The sequence below is a fragment of the Lontra canadensis genome, unplaced genomic scaffold, assembly GCF_010015895.1.
Source record: "Lontra canadensis isolate GAN:19392208 unplaced genomic scaffold, GSC_riverotter_1.0 scaffold44, whole genome shotgun sequence".
Lineage (NCBI taxonomy): Eukaryota > Metazoa > Chordata > Mammalia > Carnivora > Mustelidae > Lontra > Lontra canadensis.
Window position 1 is genome coordinate 10616724 of NW_022631038.1, and position 20870 is coordinate 10637593.

Consider the following 20870-nt stretch of genomic DNA (forward strand, 5'->3'; position numbering starts at 1 on the left):
GCACATAGTTCCCTCTATGTTTACTAGGTAGATGACATGACCATCTGTTTTTACTAACTGGCTTTATCCAAAGGAAAACTAAATTTCTCAGACCTTTATGAAAGAGGTGGTTTTGAGCGTCGGTCAAAGGCTTTGCTGAAATGAGGCTCCAACAGAAATTAGGAGAAAGGAGTGTTATTTTCCTTGATATTTATATTTCATAGAGTTGGCTTCCATACTTGAGAAAGACAAGCCTGTGTTGTGAAGTTGGCAAGACATTTATTCAGCTTTTAAAGGGTTTACATACATTTAAAAAAAAGAGAGAGAGAGAGAGAGAAAGAGAACTTAAATTACAAGTTTTCTAAAGTAAATGCTTTAAGAGGAAAGAGGGAAAATCTTTTCCTTGCTTTCAAAAGGGAGAATTAAGCCTTTCTTTTTTAATGTATTTGCCCATAGAAATTACAATTGCAAATATAATGCTTTTGCAATAACATAAGAAGAGGATATTATAAATAAAGACATTAAAACAACAAAGAAACCTTCTTCTCACTCTTTAATTGTATGTACCTTCCCACAGCATTTTTTGAAATTAAAAAAAACATTTAAAGTAATGACATGCAAATACACAATAGCAGAAACTTGCTTTCTTTATCATTTCGCAAAATGCCATGTATTATCACTGCTGATTAGTAGATATATAAAATAATAATATTTAACATTTATTGCTTATGTATATCCTAAGTAATCTTATAAATGCTTTATATGTTTTAATTAATTTAATCTTTATAACAGCTCTTATAAGGTTAGTTACCAGTATCTTTTCCAATTTGCAGAGAGGCAGCTGAGACAGTGGTTAAGCATTTTTGTCAAATTGAGGATCAAGATTAAAATCTATTTTTAAAGCTCACTGTAGTCATACATTTATTACATTAGCTCATTCATTTTTAATAAGCGCACACAGTTTCATAGTGAGATTGTAATTTATTTCTCATTTCCCTTTTGATATGCATTTGGGTTATTTTCAGTTATTTGAGATGAAAAAAAATTCTGGAATAACTAAGTTGGATCACATACTCTTTGAATATACTAGTGCCTTGGACTGTAGCATAGATTTCCCAAAGGAATTCTGGGGTCAAAGATAAGTGTAGCTTATCTCTTACCATCTACTGCCAGATTAAGTTCCAGAAAAGATTTACATCCCTACTATTTCTCAGTGCTCCACAATCACTGTGCTCCACTGTATTTAACACGGAACCCACAAACTAAGTCATCATTACCTGCCCTTCTGTGAGCCAGAGTGTGTGTGAATATTATGAAAGAATATTATGAAAGAGCAGATGGGGACGGTTTTGCCTCCTGATACCTTTGACAATGTCTGAAGCCCATTTTGATGGTCACAAGTGTGGGGAGTGCTGTTGGCATTGAGTTCCTGGAAGTCAGGGATGCTGCTAAGCACTGTACAGTGCAGAGGAGAGCCCCCTGAGACAAAGAATTACCAGTAGTGACCAAGTTGAAAAACTGGTGTGGATCATTTGAATTTTCTCATCCATGAATTTCTAGTTTGTGATTATTTCCCCAAATTGCTTTTTTTTTTTCATATCAACTGTCAGAATTTGTAAATTAGAGCTATTAAAATTGCATCTTCTGATGCAAACATTTTTCCAATTTGCTGGTGTCTTGTTGTTTTTGTGGCTTTTTTAATTTGTTTTTTTGGGGTGGGGGTGGGCCAAGGACAGCATTTTAAAATGTATTTAACCATATCTTCCCATTCCTTCATAGTTTCTGTATTTCTTGGCTCACAAGAAAATCCTCCCAACTAAATGTATACATAAAACTTTACCTGGATGTGTTTATTCTATTTTAAAATTTATTTAGATCCTTATTCTCTGTCTGTTTTTGTTTTTAAAAAATTGTACCAAACAGTGCCATTGTAAAGAGCACTTGTTGCAGGCTTCTTAAACTGCCCTTTCTACTTCAGCTATGACCTTAGACCAGCCATTTGTCTGTAATTTGTGGAACTAAATTTACAGTGGTTTTATCAGTAAAGTTAGGGAGGGTGGTAATTCATTATTAAATGAATTAAATACATTAATATACGTATATTCAACAGTTGCTAGATTTTAGGAGGGTGTCCCTAAACCTGACCATCTTTTTCATTATTTTTCCTCATCAGCTCTATCTATAGTCTCTGGCAAGGAAAAGGCACTTGGTAGGTATTGGCTAAGTTGAATGTGTCGAGAACATTTTTTCCTAGGCTGTATTCTTGATAAATATATGATTGATAAAGAGATTCTGTGCTCAGGTAGCCTTTATTCAAGGAAATTAAAAATATGCCACCCGTGTCTACTGCAATTTTCATGTCCTTCTTCCCCCCTAAAGATAGCATTAACATTCTTTATTTTCATTCTGTTTATTCAATTTTGCAGACAATGTGCAACAAACTTCTGCAGTTCCTGTGTATGTGCAAGTTCTTAATATTAATGATAATGCTCCTGAGTTCTCTGAATACTATGACACATATGTTTGTGAAAATGCAGGCTCTGGTCAGGTAAGGACCTGCAATAAATTGCTAATGTCTAAACATTGCCATATATTATATTTAATAACTTTTGCTACCATCCCTCCCATTTTGAAACGATAAAAATAATCTTATTTTACCTATATCAATTACTGCTTTTATGTTGTGAGCTCTGTATAATTTAAATGTCTTTTTAAAAAAATAAAATGTAAGCTTCAAGCTTTCTACTTTCAAATTCTTCAGATGTTTGAAAAATCTGCTAACACTGGGGATTCACAGTGAATCATTTATTCTTTTGTCAATACAATAAAGAAAAGTCCTTTTTGGGGTAATTCTATAGACTAGGTAATCCCATTTCAATTACTTTTTATATTTTTATTCATCATAGCATAAAGAAACATGATACATAAACATAAACATGAAGAGAGCGAGCTGGAATTCTTTGTGTAGCTAACTACTGTACCAGACACCTCGACACAAAAGAAACCTAATGTCACATGAGTAACTAGATATGTAAAGAATAGAGAGCAGACTTATTTTGAAACACACCAGCATTACTTCACTTGATTTTTTCCTTTCTTCCTTCATTCCTTCCCTCCCTTCCTTCTTCCTTCCTTCCTTCCTTTCCCTTTCCTTCTCGTTCTTTTTCTTTCTTTATTTTCACTTCACAGTTTATTTCACACATTTTCTCTTATGGAACTCACTTTTTTCATCTGCAAAATGTAAAGCTTAAAGTAGATGGTTCTTTGTTTTCAGTTCCAGTAAATGAAAATTTTTCTTAGGCATCATTTGAAATCATAGAAGCCTATTCAATGTCATAAAACATTTTTAAAGATACATAGACAGGTTTCAGAATACTGAATGTGTGTATGTATGTGTGTATAAATGTATATATAGAAATATATACTTACTATGAAATAAATTATTTTCAATAGATTTGAATTTCTCAATGAAGCTAGGTGAAAACAATTTGGATTTCACAAAAATGGAACTTTTAATTTTCTGCCAGTAAATAATAGTAGCCAACATTTTGCTTCATTTTCAAATATTTAATATGGTAAGAAATAGGCATTTTTGAATTCGCTTTTTTTAAATTTTTTAAAATGTTATTAACATATAATATATTATTTGCTTCAGCGGTCCAGGTCTGTGAATTATCATACAGGTTTGTGAATTGTCTTACACACTTCACAGCACTCACCATAGCACATACTGTCCCCAGTGTCCATCACGCATCCACCCTCTCCCTACCCCCACTCCCAGCAACCCTCAGTTTGTTTTGTGAGATTAATAGTCTCTTATGGTTTGTCTCCCTCTTGATCCCATCTTGTTTCATTTTTCCCTCCCTTCCCTCCACAACCCCCGACCCTGCCTCTCAAATTCCTCATATCAGAGAGATCATATGATAATTGTCTTCCTCTGATTGACTTGGGAAATAGACATATTTTAAGAATGAAGTATACATGAATTGCCATGGATTATTCAATTGAGACATAACAGGGATGATTAGTAGCTCTTAAAATGTCTTGTGAAATTGATTTGGCCATATGTATTTTAGAATACATTGTATTCCAGAAATGATTCTGAAATACTGCCTATAAGCATTTCCTAAGTTTAAAATAATAATAAAATTATAATAAATATACAAATGAATTTAAACTTAAGCTACTTAATTTGAATTGGTAGGACCCAGGGTTTTTGATAAAGTAAAATGTCAATATAAAACTTTCAGAGACTCACTGTGCAACACTTCCCCCAGATCCAAAATTGAACGAATTTAGAAACCTATGGACAGACTATATGGCGTAAAGGAAACCCTGAAACAGAATGCAGATGACCTGCTACCAACGACTCCTGTAGAAACTAGCTTTAAACATTTCTTTGAACTTGGAATTATAAATAGCTGACATACTTAGAAATTTAACATATCTGATGTTCTCAAACTTTTCAAACACATCTGTCTATCTGGACACATAATAAGCTTAAAATTAAAACAATTTTGGAAATAATTTATCTCACAATTTTCTAAATCTCTACATACTACATTTACATATTTAAGATGACTTGTATTTTATAATTATTGTAAGTACAATTACATTTTATAGTTATTGAAATTATATATGTCAAATTTAAATATTTTATATGCTTTACGTAAACATGGATGTATTCACAGTACCCCCCCCCCAATTAGACAACCTATTCCCAAACTTAAAAAAAGTAGGCTTAATTTACTATCACTTATTTTTTTAAATGTCCTGGGTGGTAAATCCAGTTACCCAATAAAGTTGTAAGTTCGATGGTCTTATCTGGGCTGAGATGGACAGAAGATTTGGGAAGCAACACAGTTTATGTAAGAGACTTGAGACTAGCGCCCTCGCCCTATTTTGTAAACACTTCTCAGGATGAGGCTACGCAACCCTATTGATCACATTGGAGCTTTTATTCTAATTCCTCCAGTTATTTATAACAACTCTAATTATGTTTATAATAATCTTTTTCAACTTGTGCGTCATGTGAAAAGATGGAAATCGACATTTCTAATAGGAACGAGCTCCTTTCACTGGTGATTGCATTAGAGTCCACTCATATCCTTACTGACTCAGTGGATCATTCAAACTTTTCACAGAATCTGGCTCATAGGCCAGAACTCAGAGGTCAGTGCATTTGTAATATTGTGGAATACTCCCTTTTTTGAGAATGAGAATTTTTTTTTCTACTTCTGCTCACTGACAGTGACACTGTGATCACAGGAGGCTTCAGGCATTAGGCAGAGATGAATTCACAGCAAAGGGCAGAGCAGACAAAACTTCCTACAGCACAGTTTTCTGACTTCAGTACTCAAAACTTCAATAGATTTTCCAATACCAGCACATAAAAGTACAAAACTCACTGGCCTGGTATTTATCCCTCTCTTTGATTTGATCACAATTGTATATGTGTATATATATATGCACACATTTCCTGTTCACACTCTGAATTGCTTGTCTTTCAAAATATAAATTACATTCTCTAGAGTTTGTTCATATCGACCCTTCTTCCTGAAATGCCCTTGTCAGTTCCTATTGGAATTTTAACTATACTGCAAAACTGAACTCACATGCCACATAATCAAACTATTTTAAACAAATATATATTTACAACATCCCAGGCATGATTCTAGCATCATTATAAACATTAGACCAATTCTCAAAAATTCTCAAAAAAAATGTGAGGGAAATATATAATGTGTCTCATTTTCCAGGTGAAGAAACTGAGGCCCAGGGAAGTTGCTACTTCCTATGTAAAGAGAGAGATATTTTATCCCGAGTGCTAGCATCGGAATACATGCATGTTACCATTATATTTTGTTGCCTCTCTATCCATAGTTTGAATATATCTTACGTGTTTGCAAAATGAGTCATTTCTAGTTTCATGTGTTTTCTAGATTCCAAGATCCTTGTGAACAATGAATGGATTTATTTTTATATTCTTGTCAACTTGCAGTGTGGTTCCCAATAATAACTAGTTGGATAAATGAACAGAGCATGAAGACAGTAGTTCCTGAAATAGCATTTTTTCTGTAATTCTCTGGAGTATACACTTGAAATTACTCGCCTTGTAGGTGATATTTAAAACTTTGCAGTGTGATGAGATCCTTTAAAGAAAGACTATGGACGGAGACAAGAATCAGTCTAAAGACTGAGACACAGATATTTTAGTATTAGTGTTTGGGAGTTGGAACACTAGAAAATAAAATTTGCAAGGAGAGTATAGTAACATAGAAACTAAAAAAGTATTCCAAGGAGGAGAGGTTAGTACCTGTTTTATTTGCTGCTTACAGGTCAGGTAAAAGCAGAAAAGAAAATATACTATTGAATTTAACAATAGAGATTTTAGACTTACTAGAATATTTGTAGGTAGTATTTGTAGTATATGTAATATCACCCAGGAAGAAAATAAAAAGTGAGACTATGAACTAACTTGAGCAGAACCTTTGGGATTGGCAATATTTAAGGATTCAGTAGAGAAAGAGAATCTTGCAAAGTAGACTGAGTAGGTGGGACCAATAATGTAGGAGAGAAACAAGAGTTTTGATGTGGACATGCATGAGTGCAACAGTTTTTGAGGAGGAAGTGTCAACAGACTTAAATCCCACTATTCCAGGGAGGGGGGGAAATCATCCTCACAGTTTACCATATGGTCAAATTTACTCTTTAAAAATATGTAATTTTGTAAGTCATTCACAGCTATATAAATAAAATGACAGTGCAAAACAACTTGACTAAAATGTGGCAAAGAGAAATTGCACTGGGCACTTGTTAGCAATGGCAAGGAAGATGCAATTCAAATTATTGCAATAAAGGTCAAGACCATTGCAATAGGGGAGACAAATGAACTTAACTCTGTTGAAACAAAATCCAGGAGAGTTTTTAAACGCTGGGCTGAGCTAGTGAAAAAGTGCTAGAGGACGCGTGTGGGGAGGGGGAGGTTGGCCAGTGTGATTAGAACAGCTGTGTGACTGGCTCCTAGAGAAGTTAGGCTTCTACCCTCCCATAGAGACTGAGAGATGGGGTCCTATCTCGGTTGATGTCTACATTTGAAAAGGATTGTTTAGAGGTGTTTGAGAAAGACCATCCTGCATCCCCAAATTGAAAGAGTTTGGGAGATTTATCTACATTACAAAGGGTCAGAGAAATAATTTGCTATGAGAAATTCTCTCTTGTAATTGGTCAGAAAAAATGGAGGTCAGGAGATTGTAGTCAGGAAGAATCCTGTCTAAAATTGAGTCAGGCCAAGGGGAATGCTATGGTCCTCTTGGTCACATGTTCACAGAATGTGAACATGCCAAATATGTACTTCTCAGTATGTAATACTCCAAGAAGTTTAAAATACTTTTACGGCTCATATTTTTGTTGAAGAAAGAATGACTATCTTCTTTGCTCTGTGATTGCAAAGCATTTAATCTTTAAATTTATAAACCGAAAATATAATAATCTAGTTAAAAAGAAAAATCCTATTGCATTCCCTTCCTTCCGGTGACATTTAGATACATTCTGCCTTCAGCAGTTTTCCATTTGCAAGATAAATCAAGTAGATTTTGGTGCAAAACATTTATAAAAGATGAAAAAATACTGTCACATTTATTTTTAGCCAAACAGAACAGCCCAGATTCTTATCGCAAAATATCGTGTGATGAAGGCCTTCCTGTTGAGTGACTAAAAGGATGATTACTATATTTTTCCTTTATCCTTAAAATCATATTGTTCATTTGCTGATTCTTGATTTTGAGAATATTCATCTGTTTTATCTTCATCTGAGGACTCTGTCTCAAACCTTTTTTTACATGATCAGTTTCACCATCATCTTGTGTCTGTAGTGCTGGTTTCTGCTTTTGGTTTTCATCTTCTATTCACACACTACTGTGAAATTACTTCCTCTGTCAATTTCTTTCCCTCTAGCATTATGAATGTAAAATGAAAAATCTTGAATTTTCAACTGTTTTTAAAGAAAAAATAAAATCAAACTAAAAAGATAGTGTATCAGTTTTTTTTATCTTTTTGAACAATGATGTAATACTTTAAGCAACACATTTAAAAAGAGGAAGAAGAGAATGATGCAATGGGGAAGATTTATTTCATTATTTTATCATCCTTCTAGGCCATTCATCTTACAAGTTTCATATAAGTCTTTTAAAAGCACATTAAGAGAAATTTATGAGTAATGATGAAATGATTTGTAAGATGATGAAATAGCACAACACTGAAGGCATAAAAAGGATCATGTCACTAGGTTCCCAGAATGTAGCCTAGATTTAATGAGTGTGCCTCTCCAGTTACGGAAGGAAAGAGTACTGACTAATAGTAAGTTAATATTTCCTTATTATCAGCAATAATTCTAAGAATCAAAAAATGATATAATAGTCTTTAAAAATGAGAACTGCTCAAAAAGAAACTCAAATGCTAATTTTGATGCAACAGACTTTAAAGCCATATTGAGGGTTGAACTTTGCTGAAGAAGAGCGGTATCTGTTGGATATAGTGGTGTTAAGTTCTTGTGTGACTTAGAGTTTACAAACAAAGCTCTGTGGGAAATCTATGACATGCCATAGTTTTATAATTTTACTGATGTGTATATTATGCCTCGAAAAGTTTAGGTAAGTTTTTCAACATCATATAGCTTATGAGTGAGCAAGGATTATAGTTTCTTTCTCTAAGAACGATGCTTATTTTAACTATATCCTGATAATTACAAAGACTAGCTGTCCTTAGATTATTTGCACAATACAAAAGCAAATAGAAAAAAAAGTTTTCTTTCTAATTTTTAAAAGATTTTATTTATTCATTTTATAGAAGACACTGGAAGAGAGGGAACACAAGCACGGGGAGTGGGAGAGGGAGAAGCAGGCTTCCCCTTGAGCAAGGAGTCCGATGCGGGGGTCAATCCCAGGACCCTGGGACCATGACCTAAGCCAAAGACAGATGTTTAACAACTGAGCCACCAAGGTGCCCCTCTTTCTAATTTTTGTACCAATAAATTAATTACATCTGCGATTGTGAGGGCAAAAACAAAAGTGAAATCGATACAACTGAATCTCACCTCCTTTCTGGGAGATGCAAAACTCAAACTCAGAATAAATCACATGGGTTAGTGCTATTTCATAATCCGTGTCTTTTAAGGAGGAATGCCACAAATCATCAGATAAGTCAGAGGACTCATAGATGTCACTATCACATTTAGAAGTTTGTCCAAGGTCTGTAAGTATCTGAAAAAAACAATATGCAGCATGCCTCCCTATAACGGTCCTCCACTCCAATCCAAGGGGAGTCCAAAAATCCCCACTCACATGGCTACATATGCTGTGGTTTCTGAATTGACATCAGTGTAGAGGCTGAGTACTGCCAAGATACCCAACATTACCAGAGATATTTTCTTCCGGACACATAGTTGATGATGCCTTATTTAGTGGGTGGGTGTTAGGGCTATCGTGGCTCCTGGATCATCATTGTTTGTACCAAGTTTCCTCAGATGTTACATGTGAAATCAGATTGAGTTGGTCTCTGATTTCTGGTTTGAAATTTATTGGATAGGCATACTTCAAGTACAGTTGAAACCAAGCCCCTAATATAAATATGTACCTCCCAGAGTGACATTAAAAACGTTCAAAAGTACTCTTAATATCTTACTCATTCCTAAAACTTAGATAGTAATGTGTGAACATTACAACTTAATGGAATAAGCTGTCAAAAAATATCTTCTTTGAAAGATAATAAAGCATATCTTGTGTAACTGAAATGGTTTTTATGCAGACAACATAATTATTTTTAATTTAATGGCACCTATAAGCAAAATATTAAGAGCATTCTGTTTAAACATTCAGAGGAAATGCATTTTACTCTATTTAAAAATAAGGAATAAGTAGTCTATTAACAAAATAAGAAAGCAGCGACACCATCAAAACACAAACTGGGAAATATATATGTCACATAATATGAATTCTTGACTGAGCCAAGGAAGGATGCAGAAACAGCATATACCACTCCAGATAGCAAACAGGAAATTTGGGTGTGTAAGCGAAGAGGAAAGAATCTCCTCTAGACTGAAGAGTCAGAAATGAAGGCAGTGTGGAGAAAGGAGGAACCTTCAATGATGCCCCTCCCTGGCCTGAGGCTTACCCCCCAAGTAAATTGCTAAAATGAAATATAATTTAGAAAATGTTGGGGTAGGGAATATAAAATTTCATAAAAGCAAAACCTGAGGGAGTCTTTGTACCAAGGAGGATGGAATTTGGTGTGAATTTGTTTATATTAAGCATCCCAAAGTGAGGTCCCTCTTTCTTCTCCTACGTTCTCTCCTTCCTCACAACACTCTTTATATAAAAACATCAGGCCTCTCTGATACTCAAAAAACATGGCACCATATAGTTTAAAGTATGCTTATATGTGCTTACCCATACATAAATACACATACACAAGTAGAAATGATAGAAAAAAATGTAAGCAATCTACATCTCAAAGAGAATTATAAATGGACAAAGAATGGTAAAGAATAGATCTTCAGACATTCGTATCAGTTTCTGTGTACTTTAGACATGACCTATTAGTCTTTGATTGCTTTCATCATTTCTGGTACAGCAATATGTTCTAGGCTTTGCCTCTTACTAATTTACTGCTTTCTGGCTTCACGGTCATGCTTCAGCACTGCCTTAAAAAGTACCTTTTCTGTGATACCATGATAATGGATTGGTTCCTTTAGAGCATTTCTCTTATTGGGAATGCAATGTTGAGCCTTGTCAAAGGAGGGCATGGAATGAACGTTGAAGAGGGAAAAGGTCTTCTTTTCCTGGTTCTGTGTGTAGAATGTTTATTTTTGCCTTTCTCAACCTGCAGAGTTGGTCAGTGTGAAGATATATGTGGTACTTTATCCAGCCACAAGTATAGCCCCAAAGGTCCCAAAGGTACATTCCCTCAGCAACCATAGCACTCCATCCAAGGCCTGTTGAGGTCTTGCAGCCCTCCCAGTATGGATGCTGTGAGCTTCAGGCCTTGTACCTGCAGTGGCCTCCCAACTCCATCTGCATTTCTGTCCACCCACACACTTGCACCCTGGAGGATTGTTCTGCTTGCCTGGAGAATGTGGGCTAGCTCTGACCCAGGCAACCCAGTGAGCTCCTTTGTTCTGAAAACAAGATGCTGCAACCACATGTTCTCCAAGGAGGTCTAAAACTTGTCTTTGGGAGAGGGCCTATCTTCCACATTTGTGTCTTTGGATAATTTCACTGAACTTCCAAGTACTCTTTGGAGTTCTTATTGCATCTTTATAGTTACTCTCCTAGTATAGCTTAATAATTCTTAATATTAATATTCCTCCTTTTAAATTACTGTGTACTTCCTTTCCCTCAGTTGGACCCAGACTAATAAACTCATCCTTTATATTCTCTGCATCAGATTTGGAAGCATTCACTTTCCTAACATTTTGTGATATTTTAGTGGGATATTGCAGAAAATACAGATGGAATGATTAGTAAACAAAATTGGGATACCAATCCCAGAAAACCAAGAAAAATCCTGCTTTCTCTTTCTCTCTTGCTCTCATTTTATAGCTCTCCTGTTCTCTTTTATTTTCAATAACATGGAAGACCACTCTAAGGGAAACTCCAACAAAGTCTGTTATTTCTTGTTTATTTTCTTCAGTTGTTTGTAATTAATGTACCTTAGAGAAATATGGATATGATCATTTTTCAGAAGGTTTTCATTAATTAGAAATATAAGGATTCAGAGGCAAAGAATTTTCCCTCAAGTTGCAAATGATAACCCCACTCACCGTTCACTAGTTGGGCTAGTTTTGTCATATGTGTGTACATGTGTGCATCAGTACACATACATTTGTGTACAGCTATCCAAAGTTATGGCAAATGCTTTTTTAAACCAAATACTTTAAATTTCTAATAGAGACATAAAATCCTAGGAGTGGTATAGAACTCTCTAGCCTTAAATAAGATTGAATTAATATGGACAATATATAAAGGTAACAATACCAAAAAGTAAAAAAAAAAAAAAAAAAAAAAAAACTTAAACATTAGAAGCTATCATAGAAGACAAAAAATGCAAAAGCAAATTGTACAAAAAATGCAACACTTGTAAGCAGTGTCAAATTTAGCAAATCTTTTCAGTTGCATACAACTCGAAACTACAATGAGATACCACTTCATACCTGTCAGAACTTCTAAAACTAACAACACAGTAAAAAATAGGTGTTGGTGAGGTTGCGGAGAAAGGGGAACCCTCTTACAGTTTTGGTAAGAATGCAAACTACTGCAGCCACTGTGGAAAATAGTATGGAGGTTCCTCAGAAAAGTTAAAAATAGAGTTACACTACAGCCCAGCAATTGCACTACTAGATACTTACCCAAAGGATACAAAAATACTGATTCAAAGGGGCACATGCACCTTGATGTTTACAGCAGCATTATTAACAATAGCCAAACTATAGAAAGAACCCAAATGTTCATCAATGGATGAATGGATAAATAAGATGTGGTAGAGGTGCCTGGGTGCTTCAGTCAGTTAAGCTTCCAACTCTTGATTTCAGTTCAGGTCATGATCTCAGTGTCATGAGATCCAATCCTGTCTTGGGCTCTGTGCTGGATGTGGAGCCTGCTTGAGATTCTCTCTCCCTCTGCCCCTTCTCCCTCCCTCTCAGAAAAAGAATGCTGTAGTATATATATATACAATGGAATATTAGCCATCAAAAAGAATGACATCTTGCAATGTCATGTTTGCAATGATATGGATGGAGCCAGAATGTATTATGCTAAGAAAAACAAGTCAGAGAAAGACAAGCACCATATGATTTCACTTGTGTGGAATTTAAGAAGTAAAACAGATGAACATAGGGGAAGGGGGAAAAAGAGAGGGAAGGAAACCATAAGACTCTAAACTAAGAGAACAAATTGAGGGTAGAAGGAGGGAGGGGGACAGAGGATGAGCTAAAAGAGTGATAGGTAGTAAGGAGGGTGCTTGTTGGGATGGGCACTGGGTGTTAAATGTAAGTCATGAATCAATCACCAAATTCTACTCCTGAAACCAATATTACACTATATGTTAACTGACTAGAATTTAAATTAAAACTTGGAACAACAACAACAAAAAAATACCTTTTCAATTACAAATAGCTATATTTATATACTCTATACCTTTTTGGCTTTATCAGTAAATATTAGTTAAAAATAAAGACAAAAGATAAATGGGGAAATAGCTACTGCAAAAACCTGAAAAAGTCATTCTGGTATTAACATACAGTAGTAGTTGCTGTTTGATGAGAAATCATCTTGTTTAACAGCAGGTTCTTAGTATTGATGTAGTAAGTGATCTTTCAGAAATAGTATGAGAAAGCTTGTCAATGAAGAAGTATTCAAGTGCTCTGAATCCATTACAGATGACATCTTAATTATTTCTTAATGTGAATGTTTTCTGTAGTATATGTTGATCCTATTGAACTTAAGTGAATCGTTTTCTAGAATATGCTTTTGTAAATATCAGCATAATTTTTATATTTTACCAAGAAACCACATTCTATTACATAGTCTTTTAAAATAGAATATTTACTGCTAATATTCTTATGGAGTAAGCATTTATAATAAATTGATTTATAGAAAACATCTTTAATAAGTTATTTATGGGTATAGAAATACTAACAAAGTAAGCATGTCAAAATGAGTATAAGTAAAATGTGAGCATGTAGAGATCTTAATTTAAGAATAATAACCAAAGTGAAAGGTGTTTGGGGATGCCAATTACCTAAGAAAGCACCCTAAACCCAATAAAAAGGAAAGCAGTCTTTGAAATTGGCTCCTAGATTATTAGAACAACCAAATTAATGAGTCTTGAAGTCACACAATTTGATGCAATTAGATTCAGAACAACCAATGTTATTCTCTAAAAGCAGCATTCTCCCTCATTACCTTAATTTTGGCATCAAGATTATCAGATTTTTAAAATTTGTATTTGCAAATAATTAGGGCAAGACACTTTGAATTATGAAACTCATTTTTTAAAGCTCGTGATGTGACTGTGTGTGAGATTTTATAAGATTATCCATGAGCTATACTGGTTCACTTTTTATAATATAAACCTATGAATAAATGGAGAGTCCAAAAGTGTAGCATTTTAAAACAATTTAAAATTTTCCAAATGCATTTAAAGATCTGTATGTCTTAAAACAATGTCTTATTATATACAATATTTTTTATTATTTTAGATAGAATTTTGCTTGTTTCTTCCCAAAATGATAATTTCTTTCATTTTCTTTCTTTCTTTCTTTTTTTTTTTTTTTTTCAAAATGGTGATTTCTTAATGACAACTTTATTGGGGATATTGGACACTGCTTGAATGCATTACAATGTTAGAAATCTATGGGGTGCCAGGGTGTCTCAGCTAGTTAATTAAGTGTCTGCCTTTGGCTTAGGTCATGATCTGTGGCTCTCTGCTTAGTGGGAAGTCTGCTTCTCCCTCTCTCTCTGCCTGCCTCTATACCTGTCACTCTCTCTCTGTCAAATAAATAAATAAAATCTAAAAAAAAAAAAAGCCCTCCCAGTAGTTTCCTGCTGGGACACCTGGGTGTCTCAGGTCATTATCCTAGGGTCATGGGATTGAGTCCCACATTGGGCTTCTCCCCCTGGGGGAACCTCCTTCTCCCTTTGCTTGTGCTCCCTCTCTCTCTCTGACAAATAAATAAAACCTTAAAAAAATAGAATATTAGAAAGCTAAACAGTAAGTCATTATTTTCCAGCTAATTATCATTCTTGGCCCCAAAGTGACCAGAGTCAAGGACAAGATAGGTATTTATTAACTCAGTATACTCTCTCTCTCTCTTTCTTTTTGAGTGGTATTATCTACTAAACTTCTAATTTAGTCTTAAACAATACAAAGCTTAAGTTTTCCAATGATAACTGAATGTATTTGTGTGAATGTGATGAATTTACCTCTTTACCATTTGAGAAAAGTTGACAGAATAGGAAAGTAATTTTTGTTTCCTTTATTATTCTTTAAATGTTCCCCTTGTTTTTATGTGTTTATTTTGTCCCAGTTTTTATAGACACAAAGAGTCCTTTAGAGTGGACTGCAACAAACATTTGTTTTCTACTATTAATTTGGGGGCATTGTATGGGCTAATTGGTATTCTTCATTATTATCTAAAAATCACATATGTAGAAAACCATGGGTTTTAATTCAAATACGTTTCCCCTCATTTAGGAATGAAACATCAAAAACAACAGTAAATAGCAGTAACAGAAAAATTGACAAGAGGATTTTACTATCACCCATACTTCCCAAATAAGATGATGATCTAACCACACTGAATACCAGTCTCCTCATTTGAAAAAGAAAACACTTTTGCCCTATCTTATAGGAATTTAGTAAAGATAAAATTCTATTAAGTAAGACAACGGGTAGAATTGGCCTTTGTTAAAAGTTAATTTTGTTACTGTTAAAATTAATGGTTAAGAGTAGTCTTACGAGTTCTTGACACAGGGCTCATTCCCTTGTAAAAGAATTCTAAATGAACTAAAAAGGTGCGTATGTACACATGACATTGCACAGAAACAAAACTCTCAGCGCAGATAAGGGTGGGAACAGATTAATATTTTTTATCCTGTGCTTAAAGGAATCCATTGCTTATAAAATAAAAATTAAAAGTTACAAACTTCAATATAAACATTAATTGAGGTTGGTTTTGTTTTCTTTTTGGAAGTTTTGATTTTGTCAGATTATTGATTTTTGATTGGTTTGAAGGAGATTAAGTTGTTGCTTGTTAAATTTCTGGAGCAATAATAATGAATTGCATTTGCCACTTTTTTTTCTTAAAGTAATTAAATACTGCTTTCTTTGTTGACCAGATTATTTAATTTCAAAACTGGTATTTGTAATACAAGAAAAATTTACCTTTGAGTATGCAAATTAAAGGAAATAACAATTAGATCAATATATGTAAAAAACCCCATATTTTATAATAAAATATTTGCATGTCCTAATAAATTTGAAAATCTGGATGACATGAAAAGTACTGCAGAACAAATGCAAAGATACATATAAATTCTCTAGTCTTTTCAGCAAGTTTTTCTGGAGCAATTGGATATACATAGGGAAGAAATAGGAAGCTCCACCTAAACCTCATACCTTATATAAAAATTATTTCAAAATGTATCATAGATTTATACATACACTTGAAACTGTAAAACTTTTAGAAGTAAACTCAGGAAAAAAAAACCTATTCTCTGTGACTAAACAGAGTTCTTAGATATATCACGAAAGGCCCAATTCATAACAAAAAGAAGGTATTAATTTGACTGTATAAAAACTTAAAAATGTGTAAATCCCTGTTAAAAGGATTAAAGAAAAGACCTACAGGTTGGAAGAAAGTATTTGAAGACCAAAGATTACTCAAAGGATCTGCACCTGGAATATACAAGGAACTCTTAAAACTCAGCAGTAAAAAAAATAAATAATCCAATGATAAAGTGGGCAAAAGACATGACAGGACATTTCACTGAGAGGTTATACAGAAAGCAAGAAAGCACACAAAAAGATGTTGCACATCATTAGGTATTTGGACAATGCAGTTTAAAATTACAATGAACTATTACTACACACCTACCAGAATGGTTAGAATCACGCCACCCATAGACATCATCAAATGCTGGGAGGAGAGGAAGTAGAAATAAAAAATGGATCATAATTTGACAGGTTATTATAAAGCTAAGTATATACTTACTGTAAAACCTAATAATCATCACTGGGCAGAGTGCCGCACACATGTCAGAGAAATACTAATGTTCATATAAAAATATTCATAGCAACTTTATTCATAATAGCCAAAACCAAAATAATCCACATGTCAGTCCCCAGAGGAATGATTAAACAAAGTGTGATACATCCGTAAAAGGGAGTACCACCTGGCCATAAAAGGAACAGGTTATTTATACACGCATAGCGCAATGAATCTCAAAGGCATTACGTTTCGTGAAAACAGCAACATCCTAAAGCTTACATGCTCTATGATTCCATTTATAGTACATCCTCCAAAAATCAAAACTGTAAGAGACAGAGAAGGAATTAGTCGTTGCCAAGGAACAAGGGAAGGAGTGGGGATGTAAGTGTGACCAAAAAAGAGTAGTATGAAGGAGTTCACACATGTGGTGATAAAAGTCTTCTGAATCCTGATTGGGTGTGGTGACACCGGTCATTACATGAGATCAAACTTTTGAATTATATATGCACATGCCAACACACACACATACACACACACGTGGAAGTAAAAGCCAGTGAAAACTGAATATATTATCCATTTAATAATATTCTACCCATTTTGATTTCTACAATTATGTAAGATGTGACCATTGGGTTAGCTGAAAGAAGTATTCAAAATGTGTTTTGCACTGTTTTTGAGATTTTTTGAGAAGCTACAGTTATTTCAAAATGAAAGTTTAAAATCATTTGCTGCAATAAAAGGTGATAAAATGCAAAAGTAATGGTGTAAGAAAAATAAGAATAGAGATTCAAAGAAAAATCATTAACATTATTAAGAATATTTTAGGCCAAGAAATCAAAATTATTAGTGATTACTAGTCCCCATGCTATATAAACTTTCCCAAAACATTCAAAACAAAGGGGGAGAGGGGCTCTCCTCAAATTACTCTGAGTAGCTTTACTGAAAGAAAAGTGACAAAATTAAACACCTGCAAACATAAACACAAAATGGTTGTTAAGAATATGGCTATAACCATTATATGTAAATTATAATTAAAAACAATTTATGAAGGTACTAAATGGTGATACGGAGAATAGAAAAACGTCTTTAAGGAGAAAAACAAATAGTATTTTAAAATCTGTTAATATTTTCCATTATTTCAGTATCTCAAAGGAACAAAAAGATGCACATAAACTTCATTTGATGATGACAAGAAGCCCTTTCACGAAATTAAAACTTAAATTCAGGGTAACAAATAAACCAAGACAAAATGCAGCCATAATAAATAGAGTAAGAATAAAATGATGATACTTGCACTCAAATCAACAGTCACGATCTCACTTAATACCGAAACATGTGTGGTAGCAGACTTTAAAACAATGATGAGGAAGAGATCTCTGCTTTCACACTACCACTTCATGGTCTTCTGCAGCTCAGGTCCATACAATGATATGTAAAATATATATACAAAAAAGTTACTAAAAAGAATGACATTTAGTCGAGAAAATGAGATCTAGTGCTGTACTGCCAAATAAATATGATGAAATTTTAAATTTTCTTGAAGTCACATTTAAAAATATAAAAAATGGAGAGTTGGTGTTCATCAGGTACAAAGGTCCAGTTATAGCATATGACTGAGTTCTAGCAATCTGCTGCCCCACACAGTGCCTGGAACTAACAGCGCAGTGTGTGCACTTAAAAACTTAAGAGGGTAGATCTCATGTTAAATGTTCTTACCAAATTAAAGCTTAATGATTTTTAAAAAAGAAATAGAATCAATTTAATGTATATCTACATAATATATACAAAATGCTATGATTTTCACATGTAATAAATTAAAAATCAGTAAGGAAGTATTTTATGTCTTCTCATACTGTGAAGATCATTCTTTTTTAAAAAACAGATGTATCTATCTGTCTATTTATTTATTTATTTAAGAGAGAGTACACACAAGTGGAGGAGGGCTGGAGGGGGGGAGTCTTCAAGCTGACCTGCTGAGCTCAGAGCCCTGCAGGTAGGGCTCCACATGGGGATTAGTCTCTTTACCTTGAGATCATGACCTCAGCTGAAACCAAGAGTCAGAGACTTAACCAACTGAGTCACCCAGACACCCCACTGTGAAAATCATTCATGATCTTACTTCCACAGGCTTAATTGCTGGACAGGATGACAAATTAAAAGGTGTCTATCTGCTTTGGATAGATAATACCTTCATCGTAGAAAATCAAAATGCAAGAATAGTTGCTCTCCATTCTGGAGAAAATCAGGCACTTTCCTTAATGATCTATATGGATAAACAGAATTTTTGTTTTTGTTCTTAGTGTGTAAGTGCCCAGGGTGGGGAGGAGAAGAGAGAGAGGGCTCAGTGGTTTGCAGAATGAGTATAATAAATGAGCTGACACTAGGGCAATTTGCCTTTCCTGTTTGGGGGAAATAGTTCTAATTTTTCAAATTAATGATTCCCATTATCTTGACTGATACCAAATATCTTTTCCAGAAATAAAGTATAATATCAGCGATTTTTAGATTCTCTCATAACAATATTTTAATGTAAAGACATTTACATTGTCTCCATGTAAAAATTTTCTATTGCCTAAATTTCCATGATCCTGCATTATAGTCTGCTTTTCTTCTCACCTCCTTTCTCTCGTGTCCTGTTCTTTTATTTATTTATTTATTTATTTATTCAAAATCACTCTCTTTGCTTTCAGTCATACCTATGTCTTAATTAAAGTTCATACACAAATGACTTCTAGATCTTCATGCCAGTTTTTTCTCCTATATTTCAAGCTATATGCCCAGTTAACTAGAGATTTCTACGTATTTGCCCTAAGGTTACGCCAAATTATCTTCCAAGCCTGCTGCGTTTGTTTGTTGTTGTTTTAACATCTCTTGCAAAATTACCATAACTCACCAAGTTGTGCAGGAAGGATGTGTGGACATCATCTTTGATTCATTCTACTCTTACATTCTTCATATCCAGTCAATCACTGATTCTCTGAGTTCCATCCCCTAAATACCCCTGTAATCTGTCAATTTTGCTCTATCCTCACTCTTGAGACACTACCAGGGGCCTAAGACATCTTCTGGAGTGAACCATGAACAGTTGTGCTGAAGGACGCTCCTATAAAATCAAACTGCTCATTATCCCGTTTCATGGCTTCCATGCACGGATATACCCAGAGTTCTTGCTCATTAGTTATCTTTATTAGTGAAGTCTGAAGGCATGTAGAAAATTCCCAAGGCAGTCAGTTCTTAGTGGTGGGGCAGTAGTCGGAAGAATATATTGTGTATCCTCTTTGAAATGGTGAAGTGTTACTGTGACAATAACAACTTTCCCTGTGGGAAATCTGGAGCCTGGGAAACCATATTGTCACCTGAGAGCATGTTGTTACCAGCTTCAGTTTGTATAAATACTTCAGCAATTTCCGTATGATTTCTTATTAAAAAGAGCTCATGTTCTGTAACTGTGATTGTTGTTGTCTTTATAGATCACATCAGGAGGTCTTGAGTACAAACTAGTTGCTCCCCTGGATTGAGGCAACAGCTTGTCACTGGGTTCCCTATTTCCAGATTTACAATAAGGCTGTCTTCAGAGTGAACATTCTAAAATGCAGATTTTTCCCAATCATTTGGATCATGGGATCCTAAATAAAAATAAAATCATGTTTTTTTCCAATTGAGAACTTGGGAGGGGACCTCAAAATGAAGTACAAGCCCTTTTAGAATATTCATGATGTCACCACTGCTCACTTCTGAAGTTTAATCTAATTTTTGTTTAGATTCCAGATCCTCTGACCCCGAAATAGTGGGTGTTTTAGTCTGCACTTTTCTTTTTTGCTTTAGGTATTATGTCTCTCTACTCCATTAGAATGTAAGCAGTGGTGACAGACACTTGGTGCTGGCCACTGTTTCACCCCCAGGGCCTGAGATGGCGTGGGGTGCTCCAAATACCAATGAAATAGTGGCCGAATGGATACCTTTGGTATATTAGTCAGATAATTTCATAATTTAATCTTCTTTATTTATATATGATGATTTTATATTAACTTTATAAGGCTTGTTTTAAAAATTAACAAAAGAAATGAAATATATACTGAAATAAAAATTTAAGAAAGTAAAATTTTTAACTGAGTATAAGTAGATA

At 34.3% G+C, this 20870-nt stretch overlaps 1 protein-coding gene across 1 annotated transcript in view; it reads left to right on the plus strand.

Moving 5' to 3' along the window:
- The window catches only part of CDH19 (cadherin 19), a 93675-nt gene that overhangs the window by 62647 nt on the left and 10158 nt on the right, over positions 1-20870 (plus strand). The window contains exon 9 of the mRNA XM_032872261.1: positions 2406-2527. Within this exon, the coding sequence (XP_032728152.1) occupies positions 2406-2527 (122 nt within the window). The remainder of the gene's footprint in view (positions 1-2405; positions 2528-20870) is intronic.